The sequence below is a fragment of the Plectropomus leopardus genome, chromosome 19 (assembly GCF_026936395.1).
Source record: "Plectropomus leopardus strain MGB_pleo_1.0 chromosome 19, ASM2693639v1, whole genome shotgun sequence".
Taxonomy (NCBI): Eukaryota; Metazoa; Chordata; class Actinopteri; order Perciformes; family Serranidae; genus Plectropomus; species Plectropomus leopardus.
The window spans coordinates 30,824,153-30,837,039 of NC_142194.1; the positions used below are offsets into that span (position 1 = coordinate 30,824,153).

At 40.1% G+C, this 12,887-nt stretch overlaps 1 protein-coding gene across 1 annotated transcript in view; it reads left to right on the forward strand.

The window, feature by feature from the left end:
• fasn (fatty acid synthase) overlaps positions 1–12,887 on the forward strand; it is a 91,679-nt gene that overhangs the window by 14,151 nt on the left and 64,641 nt on the right. Inside the window, exons 2-6 of the mRNA XM_088070210.1 lie at positions 2,208–2,343; positions 6,311–6,463; positions 6,770–6,943; positions 11,989–12,189; positions 12,700–12,822. Of these exons, the coding sequence (XP_087926336.1) occupies positions 2,217–2,343; positions 6,311–6,463; positions 6,770–6,943; positions 11,989–12,189; positions 12,700–12,822 (778 nt within the window). The 5' untranslated portion in view covers positions 2,208–2,216. The remainder of the gene's footprint in view (positions 1–2,207; positions 2,344–6,310; positions 6,464–6,769; positions 6,944–11,988; positions 12,190–12,699; positions 12,823–12,887) is intronic.

The following is a 12,887-nucleotide window of genomic DNA, read 5'->3' on the forward strand; positions in this document are numbered from 1 at the left end:
CTGTGACAAATTCAAAGGCTGTGGTCAAAAAAAATAAACTCCTTTCCTAACCACTTTTCCTTAACCTCCAGAGAAAACGTCATGAGATCAAGGAAAGACGTGAAGGAAAATTCATAAGGTCTTTAAGGACAAAAACAGACATTTTTTTTTGTAAATGTTTTGTGTTTTCTTTTAAAAACTTCATTTGCTGCCTTCTTCAAATCCTTTGTAATATGGATCTTAAGAAGTGTGCCATAAACTCTGAGTATTAATATTATGATCATGACTATAATGATAATGATAATAATAATAATAACTATTATTATTATTATTGCTATCCTTATTGTTATCTTAATCAGGCTTACTTCGCCTCCTGTGTTACCTACTCACCAAGTTGTTTGATGACCGTTATGAAGTCTAAATAAGGACAACCCGATGAAAAATATTACATCATTACCAAGGTGAGAATTAAAATAAAAGTAATGAAAGCTCCTAGTCACAGAAGTGAAATATAATGTTACACTCACTCTCCTTTCCCCTTGTATTGATCGTCATGAATCCTTATATGATTTCATGAAAATAATAAATATGAAAATATGTACAACGGTTACATCCACTGTTGTACGTATGAGCATTCTTACGTTTACAAAGGAAGCATTGACACACCTTTCCTTAATATTAGGAGAATTCCAACAGCTCTTTTCATGGAAGCTACTCGGTTCTGGTTCATCTCACTCAGTTAGGAACCTTCCTAAGCAAAAAGAGGTATTCTGTTGCAGCCAAAGATTTAAGAGAACATTTATTTGAAAAAATAAATGACATATATCCTAGGGTTTATCCATTTTCCAAATCCTCAGAAACTGCCTTATATGTACATGTGGGGAGGAAAGTCAGTGCGCAGTGTCAGCGACAAAATTTATGGAATATTGTCATAAATGAAGAGAAACTAGCTCTACGCTAAATGTTTCTATGTAACGTGTCTAAAATATATTGATGTAATGTATTTAATAATTTAATACTTTGTTATTTTGCTTCGGCAACAATGTTACAAAAACATTCATACCAATTAAGCTGATTTGTATTTGAGAGAGAGAAAGAGAGACTTAGTCTCACTGTGCAGTTCAGGTTTATCAGTGAAGTGTATAAAATATCAGTTTGTTGGTGCTGCTTTAAGGCTCATGTTGGATGTGAGCTGCTCCTGCTAAATAGCTTGAGCTAATGACTGTCTCTGAAGACAAGTGCACTGTGGCTGATGATCAGACCCTCGACACAGTCATGTCTTCTTCTTATGAAACTATGAAAGACATCCACACACGTTTTTACTCGGCATGAAGCAGCAGCAGCAGTTGCTGTTGTTCTCTCTCTCCTTCATCTTCTTGTTTGTGTTTATTGGTAATAATTAAAAAATCAGATTATCGGCTGGTAATTTATCTGATCGATCTATATCATGCATCCCTAGATAGTGATGTTCATTACAACCTCAATAATATGTGTTGTGTGAGGTTTGACACATAGTTTCACTCGCTTACAAAAGAAACTCCGGTCTGTCTTGCTGTCTGTGGCAGTCTAGGCTATCACTCTTGAAGTGTAACCAATCAGATGCTGCACATGCTCTTGGAGGGACATAGAGCAAGGCTTCAGAGTGGTGACTGCAGAAAGAGGGGCTGCATCACAGCCAAAGTAGTGCATTTTTCAATTCATTCATTACGCTGTTCACACTGGATGCGTAACCGCTGCTAACCACACCGATATCCCTTTCAGTGCTGGCCGCTTGCTTTTGGTGCCTGTGCTGAGCAATCAGACTGTTCGCACTGGACATCCTGTGGAGCTCAGGGCAGGCTCACAATCTGCAGTGATAGTTTCTGCAGCTGGTCTATTTTTCCACAAGCAAATATGGCAGGAAAACACACTAACTACTCAATTATGAACAGTATAAGCGATATATTAGATATGATATGAATGATTTCATTATGGTAAATGATACAATATGCATCCAGTGCTTCCACATTGCTTGTCAGTGTCTACAGAGAGGTAGAGACATACGGTACAAGGTACATGGTAGATTTATTTGTAATTTTTTAAAAGTAGTTTAAAAAATGAAATTAAGATGTGTCCCCCCCCCACACCCCTCTCTCTCTCTCTCGCTAGTGTTGTGCTTTAATATTAATTGTGTAAAAAATGTGTATTGATTTTGTTGTTGACATATCTCACTGTCTTTCTATTCACAGTGTTTCAGCATGGATGAAATAGTCATAGCAGGGATATCGGGCCGTTTGCCCGAGTCAAACAACCTGGAGGAATTCTGGGAAAACCTCATTAATGGTGTGGACATGGTGACAGAGGACAACCGGCGGTGGACACCAGGTGAGACCCATTATAAAGCTTAATTTAATTGATAGGGTGACAGAAATGCATTTCTGTGCTGCATGGAACAAAGAATGGTTTTACTGATTGATTGGTAATAACCTCAGAATGAAGATGATAGTAGAGCGGACTGTTTAATGCAGTCATTTGACTAGTACAAAAGAAAATGGCAATTGTTATTGATGAGTTGATATAGATGTATAAATCTATAACTATAAATGCTCAAGGAGCTGTTGCTGTTGCGGTTGTAGTGATTCACTGTTATCGAACTTGGTACTGAAACGCTCATCCTTGTTGCTTATTTGTGGTGTTGGTGGGTCAAGCAAAGAAACCGGCCGACTCTTTTTACTCATTATTTTTAATCACTGCTTAACACTTGCAGCATACATTATGACATAAGTACTTGTTGTCTGCCTGTCTTTCTCCTACCCCTGCACCGCCTCACAGAGACAAATAGTGGTCAGGAAATATGACAACAATAATAACACAGTCTGTAACAGTCTTTAAACAGTCACATTAGCAGGTAAATAAACATTTATGATGTCATTGATGTATTCAGCTATAGACACATTCATCAGAGGGCTGCTGTAGTTACAAGTTTAGCTAAGCTTTGTATGAAAAATGAAATTCGCATTGAGACACATAAAAAAATCTAATCTCTGTGCTAAAACAGCAGAATACATTTTTAACAAAAGCCAAAATTTTTTCACTAACATTTTTATCAGAGAGCTATTTTCCAAAGAAGACGGGAGGTTAAGGTCTGTGTCTGTGTGATTTAAGCTTACCTTCAGTTGGTCTGTTTAATTGTCATTTTACATCAGGTAGCTGATAAATCATTTGAATGTTCATTGGGAACATTTAGGTTAAGGGTAGATAAATGATAAAGTTACAAAATTATCCACAAAATAGGATTATGTGCTTGCATGTATTTGTTTTTGCCAATGCAGCAGCACCTTGCCAGACAACACACTGTGTGGCAGAAGAAGTTAAATAAGGTTTAATTTTTTTTGGCGGACAAAAAACAATTTTACCAGCACTCTTGCATTGGCATCTTTGTTTTGTTATTGGACTGGCCTCATAAAAATAAATGAAGGGGCTGTCTCTGAACGCAGCCTTACCAATTTACATCATATCATCCGTGAGCAGCAGTTTGTCACCCATCCCAACTACCTATCAGATTTTGCAAAAAGAGAAAAAAAATAAACAAACAACAAAAAACAACCCACAAATAAAATAATTAGTATGGGCATCTAGCAGCTTCACTACCCAAAACTTGGTATTCTGTATCGATCCATCCTACTCAAGTCAAGTCAATTTTATTCATAGAGCCCATTATCACAAAAAATGATTTGCCTCAGAGGGCTTTACAGTGTACGACATCAATATGAATGCCAGAGAGCAGTAATAGAAAAGAAAAAAAGAGAGAGGAAGCAGAGCCAGAGTGGCAGGTCTGAATGGACTCAAAACCACCCCCGCCGGATCGGGCCGAAAACTCTGTTAGCCTACCTATGGGCAGGTCCGGGCAACCTTAGCCAGCCCTAATTATAAACTTTATCAAAAAGGAAGGTCTGAAGTCTACCCCTAAAAGTGGAAATGGTGTCTGCCTCCCTAACCGAAACTGGAAGATGGTTCCCTAAGAGAGGAGCGTGGTAGCTAAAGGCTCTGGTTCCTATCCTACATTTAGTAACTTTGTGAACCACAAGTAATCCTGCATTATCAGAGCGCAGTGATCTTGAGCTATGATCTGATCAGATAGACATCTAGAATAGTAACTCTTGCTGAGAGGCTTGTAGTAAAGTAAAAAAATTGAAAGTTATTAAATAATGGTCTGACAGCGGTATTCTCCGGGAAGACTAATAAATCTACAAGATGTAGGGTGTGATTGTAGCGATGGGTGAGTTTATGTACACACTGACTGAAGCCAATTGAATCCAAAAGCGTGGAGAAAGCAGAACTAAGGCTATCATTATTAATATCCATGTGAATGTAAAAATCCCCTATGATAATTACTTAGTCTGATTTAAGCACTAAACTTGATACGAGCTCAGAGAATTCAGATAGAAATTCAGAGTATGGGCCGGGGGCGCAGTACACAAGTACAAAAAGGATTGGCTGTAGAGTTTCCAGGATGACTATTTATATGACCAGGAGGAGTGGATTCATTCAGGCTAACGTACTCAGGACAAAGCCAGGTCTGAGTGAGGCATAATAAATCAATTTGATTATCCAATATTAAATCAGTGACTAAAACAGCTTGTGTTTTATAGGCATCTAGTATTTAAGAGTCCACGTTTAATTCTCCTGTTATGATACTGTTTGACAGGAGATGTATTAAGTTTTATGAGATTTTTTTGTACAACTCCCCTTTTATTTATTTTGGATTTAAACAAATGAAGTGGTCGGGTGACAGACACCGTTTTTATAACATTTACATTATGGGTGTGTGACTGTGCTAGAGGAAGCTCAGAGAAGCATGTAAGACTGTGACTTTGCACCCTGGTCCCAGCTCTGGGATGTCATATGGCTTTGGGCTTCTAATAAACTTGGCCAGATTCCTAGAGAGGAGAGCAGCAGGGATGCATTTGACTACGGCCACTGGCGTCACTAACTTCACCTCAGAGCTACCGATGACCACGGTTGTATCCTCAGCAGGTGTGACGCTGAGCGAGGAGAACTTATTTGAATCATGAAGGGGGGTGTACTGTGGGCTTTGGCTTACTATGCTTCGCTCAGACAGTCACCCAGCCTCCCGGCTGCACGGGGGGTTGCCTGGGGACGGCTAGCAGAGGCTACGCGATGTCGGTCTGCACCTACAGGGTGCTTGCTAATTATCGCAGCTAAAAAGGGATTTTCCACGGTGCGGAGCTGCGCTTCCAGATCGCTAAGCCTCGCCTCCAGTGCAGCAAATACACTACACTTGTTACAAGTACCACTATCACTAAAGGAGGCAGAGGTGTAACTAAACATCTGACACACTTCGCAGCAGAGAGCAGCAGAAGAGGGAGAAGAGCAGGGAGAAGCCATCGCTAAGCAGCGCTAAAGCTAAAATAGCTAACGGGCTAACAGTGACTGAGCGGCTGTGTGATTAAACAGAATAGAAAAACTGCTGAGAGGAGAAGACAGCTGTGAGTGTTTGTGTAAAACGTATGTGAGTTTTCAGTCACAGACAAGTAAGAAGCAGCCGAAGTAAGGAGCAAGTTAGAAGATTAGCTGGGAATCGCTCATAGGGGCAGCACAGAGACGTTACCAGAGGCACAGACAGAGATACACCGGAAGTGAGGTAACACGCTTACCCGCAGTACGTCAATTCACATCTTTGCCTATTCATTAAAGCTTATCTTTTTCTCCCTTGTCTCTGTTGTCCCAGTTTTCCACGCACTACTTTTGGATATGCATATGTTGGGCCTTTCCTGCTGAGCTTTAGCTGCGGGGCCCATTTTTGCTGCTGCACTCTCATGGTGTGCTTGATGGTATTTGCGTGAAGATTAGAGGGGTTGCCAACAAAAGCTGCCAGCTTCATCAGACAAAGTTTACAGATTGATAAACCGATTTTCCTTCACACATTTTGTTACTGTGCATCCCACTTTGGAGCATGCGTTGTCATATGGAGCCAACATCCTGCCAAAACTTAGCAAACAAAGAAGTAGCTAAACACAGACAGTCGGTTTGCCATAGGCTAAATCCGAACCAAACTGCAACATCATTTGTAATATTTGTCCGAACCGGCCCAATCCTGCAGTGCCATCGGGTTTGGATCAGGTATCCACACTCTACTGCACACACAATTCAACGCTGACATTGTAGCTGTGCTTGTAGTATTTAATAACTGACATGGAAAAGAATATTGCTTCCTTCTTTGGATTATTTATGTAAGATTAAACTCTGCATTAACTGTACTTGCATGTGCACACAGCCACTTCCTGCATGAGGATTTCTTTTGAACTTTTTTACTTTTGCTCTGTTATAGGTCTGTATGGTCTTCCAAAGAGGAACGGTAAACTGAAGGACATCAGCCACTTCGATGCAGCTTTTTTTGGAGTCCACCCAAAACAAGCCAACACCATGGACCCACAGCTCCGTCTTATGCTTGAGATTGCTTATGAGTCTATTGTGGATGGAGGTGAGGAAACAGTATGCTTCATAAAAGCTTAAACAATGAAGATTGATGGGGGTAGTATAAGTAAGAGTGGGTAGAAATGGTGGGAAATCAATGTAGTCGACATTCGCTGAAGAAAAAACACACACACTCATACTTCAGTATGAGTGTGTGTGTACTTCAGTATGAGTGTGTGTGTGTGTTTTTTTAAAAAAAATATTTTATCAGTGAACTTTTCAAAACCTTTGGTTTAGTTTAAAATGTTTCAGTGAATCTACCTGATGACATACTGAGTGAATGGTTTAAAAACAATGAAGTGTTGCTGTGCAGGTCTGAACCCGGCCACACTGCGCGGCAGTAAAACAGGTGTCTACATTGGAGTGAGTGGCTCGGAGGCTGGCGAGGCATTCAGCAGAGATCCAGAGGAGCTTCTGGGCTACAGCATGACTGGCTGCCAGCGTGCCATGTTGGCTAACAGACTCTCCTACTTCTTTGACTTTAGTGGTAAGTACACACAGACAGTTGAATATACCCTTTCATTCTTTGGCTGTTGGTTTGATGCTGGTCTTATAGCGCCCCTACACTAAAGCATACACACACACCAGCAGAATGACCAGAAGATGTCAAAGGGCATTTTAAACCTTTTTTCTGTTAAAATCAGGAATGTATTATGAGATATAATAGATTAAATATAGGGAGAATGTAGACACCATAAATAACAGCAGAGAAAACACAAACATACCAGAGCGCTTAGATACCATTACTCATACATTAAAATACACACATTTTTATAGAAACGGCTAGATGTCAAATTCTATCTCTAAACCCTTAGGGGCTAGGGTGCCAAATGTATGTTTCTAAAACAGTTCTTGTTCTAGTAACATAGAGTTGAAAGGGACATTAGTATATATATATAAATAAATATATATAAATATATATAAGGGCGGCACGGTGGCTTTGTGGTTAGCACTGTTGCCTCACAGCAAGAGGGTCCCTGGTTCGAATCCCAGTTGGAACGGGGTTCGGTCCGGGCGGGGGCCCTTCTGTGTGGAGTTTGCATGTTCTCCCCGTGTCCGTGGGTTCTCTCCGGGTCTCCGGCTTCCTCCCACAGTCCAAAGACATGCAGCTCAGGTTAATTGATGACTCTAAATTGCCCTTAGGTGTGATTGTGAGTGTGTATGGTCGTTCGTCTATATGTGTCAGCCCTGCGATAGTCTGGCGAACTGTCCAGGGTGTACCCCGCCTTCCGCCCGATGACAGCTGGGATTGGCCCCAGCCCCGCGACCCTTACGAGGACAAGCGGTTACAGAAAATGACTGACTGACTAAATATATATAAAATATATATATATTTTTTTTTAACCTGTCCTGTTCGGCAGCTTAGGCATGCAGTATGAGAGGTCTGGATGCCTGGAGGCGGCATAACAGATTTGCTCTGCAAAGGAGGAGTCTGAAATACTTCTTCCTGTTGCAGTCTGCACTGAGATTTATTGGCAAGGCTACTGGACAGCACAACATTTGAGTGGATAGGGAGAGAAAAAAGAGAGAGGTTGGGGGACACAGAGGGGAGGGGAAGACACAAGAGACAACAAAAACAGCAGCAACAACTACGACAATGAAAACGATGACAACAGTGCTAACTACAATAATGACAGCTGCAAGTATTTGCAACAGTATTAACGGTGGAAGCAGGAAGAAAATGAGTAAGTAAAAAAGAGGAAAAGAAAAAAATAATTAAATGAATAAGTAATTAGAGAAGAAATAATATAATAATAATAATAATAATAATAATAATAATTATAATAAATTAAATAAATAAAAAAATAAACAAAAGGAGAAAAAAACAGATTGCAGAAATACTTACCCAAAATAACCTTGACATGGATAACATGGATAATTTTAATAACTTTGATAATATTCATAGAATCCTTTGTATAAAAAGGTAGAGCTGAGCTGTGACCAGTGGTTGTAGGAAGTGGTCCACAAAGGCTAAGATTTTTTCAGTTGATCAGCCAACTGCTGCAATAATATGTCTACCTGGGGGTGTGTCTGTAAAAGATTTATGAATTTTCAGTAGAGTGTTGAAGGGAGTGATAGGAAATTCAACAGTCATGAAAGCATGCTCAGGTTTAGTGGTCTTCCCCCTGTTCCAGTAGAGTATTTAGTCTGTTATGGACATGTTTTTTTCCATCTGGGATGAGATTGCGGTCCAACTTTTTGTAAAATACAGTGTTAACAAGTTGTCTGTTAACTTCTTGATCATATGCATCCTGATTCAGTGTGACAATGGCAATGACAATGACACCCCTGGTAATCCACCATGAATTTCGCAATTTTTTATTTTTATACTTGTTGTTATCTCTTTTCCCAGTTCTTTTTTGTGCTTTTTAACATTCCATCAACAGTTGTGGGAGTCTGTCTTTATCACAGAAGTTGTTCTTATGTGGCGATTTCCTCTCTTACTTTGCTCAGCTGGGATGAGACCTATTGTATGGTCAACGCCATCAGGTCGAAGGAGCATTTATTGAGAATCTTGCAGCAACAATCACAGAAACTCTCGTTATCTTTGCTTAGCATTCAGATTTTTATAATTCTCGGTCTCTGTGGAATCTTCTTGGCTCTGAATAGTCACTCACTGTGACTGCATGTGAGAAGAGGGGTGTTTCTGTCTCCTGAAGTTTCTTTAGAGCAGCAGTCGACATCCCACCGTTGTAGTCAGTGGTAGATTCATTGAATATAGTGTCTGTTAATATAATGCAAGAGTAATACTCCTCTGAGAATTCAAAAGTCTTAGCTTATTCATTTGTCATTTTGATGACTCAAGGGTGAACTAATCAGATTTTGGTGGTTAAAATCAAGGTCACACTGACCATGCATACGTTTTATTCTTGTGAAAGTGATATCTCAAGAACACTTTCTGGGAACAAATTTGGCAAAGACGTACACTTGGACTCAAGAATGAACTAATTAGAATGTGGTGAATGGTCAAGGTCATGGCGACTTTATAAAACCTGTTTTTGGCCATAACTAAAGAATTCATGCACTCAAATTTCACACAAATGTCTCATAGGATATAATGCTTAAGTTCTGACTTTTTATACCCAAGAAGTTAAAAGTCAACTGTGACAGCTTTTCAATGAGCTGTTGTGGCAAGATCATTTTAAATGCTGAGCTGAAGTTGATTAGCAGGATCCTGGTGTTTTTGTTTTTTAGATGAGTCAAAATGAGATAGAGTAGGGTGGAGATGCCATCCTCTGCTGGCCAGTTGACCTGATGTGATACATGACTAGCAGCTTAAAGCATTTCATGGCTATAGGGATCAAGGCAACAGGACGGTAGTCATTGTCATGTGCACACCTTGGTAACTGGACCAGGTGCTCGGTGCATGCTCCTATTCGCTACTCCGGCCTCCCTCTATGGTGAGAGATAGAGACTGCTTCTTATTTCTTAGGGGGAAAGGGGTGCTGTAAAACCGGTTAGGCATTTAAAAAGAATTAAGCAATGAGGAGGGACTTGTTTTTAATTTTGGCTGAGGTGAGGGACATACAACTTGAAACAATACTATTTTATATTTATTTTAAATAAAGTGACACCCCACTCACCCCCCTCCTCTGATATATAAAGTACAATCCCGCAACCCCGGCACTGAAGCTAAGCGATGTCCTGCTGTGGACGGGGCTGCAGCGAAACATAATTAGCCACCAATATTAGTTTACTGTGTATTTGAATATTTGCTCCTCTTTACCTTACACCAGGCATGTCAAACCGGTCCACAGGGGGGCCGGTGTGGCTGCAGGTTTTGTTTCCAACCAAGTAGCAGCACACCAGACTTGACTTATTTAATCAACTGATCTCCGTCTTCAGACAGTTGATTGGTCAAACTGTGTGCTCTTGGTTGGTTGGCACAAAAACCTGCAGCCACACCGGCCCCCCTGTGGACCAGTTTGACATGCCTGCCTTACACAATGGGCCTGTGTAGAGCAACAACTCTGCCATTCAGTGGATTAAAATAACTGTTTTTCTGAACCAAGTCTGGTGTTTTTGATATAACGGCTTCATATCCCAGTCCGTGAGCGCTGCCTTACAACAAGGTAAAGCAGTGAAAATATTCCTAATATAGTGTGCACTTAATTGATATTGATATTTTTAAGTGTCTTAAAACTAATCAGTGAGAGTTTGCTCACTGCTGGTTGATTAGCTATATGTACATCAAGTCAAGTAAAGTCAAGTAAAGTCAATTTTATTTATACAGCCCATTATCACAAAACATGGTTTGCCTCAGAGGGCTTTACAGTGTACAACATCCCTCTGCCCTTAGAGTCTCTCTGATGTGAGGGTCTAAGGCTTAGACCCTCACATCACCCAAGGAAAAGCTCCCGAAAAAGAACCCCTGCAACATTATGCTGAAAGGGGGCATATTCTCACCTCCTGCAGCATAGTGGACATACTATCTCATTAAATCGATTGCTTGTATACTGGAACAGGACAGTCGTCCAATTAAATGACCTAATCATGCTAAACGGTAGCTCGACTAAGCTGTGCATGGAAACGTACTGAGTTGAAATTGTGCTGCATGAAACACAGAGGTGTAGGGTGACTTCTAAATAATTTGTGATATTGATTGCCGCCACACCAGGCAAATCGGTCAATCCGTGGGGAAAAAAAACAATGTTGTGATGACCTGCTGCATGCAGGTCCATCTAAGACTTTAGTGTATTCACTTTCCCCCATTCATAATGACTCCCAACCAGCGTTCTTCACTTCTTGCCCCCCATCTGGCTTTTGTATTCACATGACTGCTAAAAAGCTATATCAGCAAATGCTGAAAGCCCCTTGTCCAATCAAATTACTTGAAACTAACTGTTGTATAATGCAATGTGCCTTTTTCTACAAACTATAATAACTCTTTAACACATTATTTTGACCAATTATGGATACACTTATACATGGACCTAGAGTTACTGTGACAAATCCTGCATTTGATGGTATTTGGCATTTTTGTAGAACCATGTGAATCTGTATCTGTTTTAATGAAAACAAGTCACTGGTCACAGATCTCTCACTTATGTACAATTTTGCACAGATAATCCCTAAAGAGAATTCAGCTAAAATTATTACTCACATAAGTATCATTGTCTATCTTTTTTCCAATTTATTAATTACTAAGCAAAGTTAAACTAACATGCATTGCAATTATTATAACATTTTTCCTTTTAAATTCTACTTAATAGGAATCCAAAACTTGTAGTCAGTACAGATTCCCCATACTTCCCTGTCCCTCTCTTCCCCATTACATGCCAGCTTGCCATACTATACTTTATTTTTAAGAACTGCATGTAGATGCAGATTGAAATATTAAAAATGTTTGCTGTTATAAAAAATTAACTCAGAGGATTGTTCAGCTTTAGTAGAGGCATGCAAAGTTTACTTGTTTGAGGTGAATGTAATATAATTAACTTGAAACAATCAACATTTTGAATGCCTTCATGTACTCCACGGTTTCCTTTTCTGTAGACATGGTTTCTAACTTTCCACTCCCCTCTCGCCCAGGCCCAAGCACTGCCATTGACACAGCGTGCTCCTCCAGCTTGCTAGCTTTAGAAAATGCCTTCCATGGTATTCGCCAGGGCCACTGTGATGCTGCTGTGGTTGGAGGAGTCAACCTGCTGCTCAAACCCAACACCTCCTTGCAGTTCATGAAACTGGGCATGCTCAGTCCTGAGGGAACCTGCAAGTCCTTTGATTCATCAGGTAAAACAAAGTCACTGGGTTCCCCCACAGCTTTATGGTTTCAGAAGCCAGCCATGTGCATAAAAGTCCCCTGGTCAAATCCAGCAAGGCATCCTTGTCTTACTTCTCTCCTTTGTTTACTGTCATCTCTCACTATCACTGTAAAATGCCTTCAGGTAGGATTTTGTTTTCTGTGGCCCAGTTAAAGTGTAATCTTATGAAGTTAAATTAAACTCATATTTAATGAATGTGAGGACCAAGTCCTCACTGGCAGAGTACTTGCATTGCTGGACCCAGTTTGGTGGGCAAGTAAATGTTATAATAACCCATAAAATGAATATATTATTTTTATTAAACATTTATACTGTATGTAAATCTGACAAAGATTGCATTTTTTTGTATTTTGAACTTCAAAAAACAATTGAATTCTGCTTTAGGTCCCCTTCATCATATTAATATAACCATTACTATGTGAACAAATGAGTGTGCATACCAATATAAAGTTTATATTTCTATCATTTTGTTGGCCAGGAGATGGATACTGCCGTTCTGAGGCAGCAGTGGCAGTGCTGCTGACCAAACGGTCTGCAGCTAGAAGGGTCTATGCCACAGTGGTCAATGCTGGCAACAACACAGATGGGTACAAAGAGCAGGGTGAGGAACACATGAGCATTGCACCCAGTAGAAAGATCTCACTGAACCGATAGAGATAATTAAGT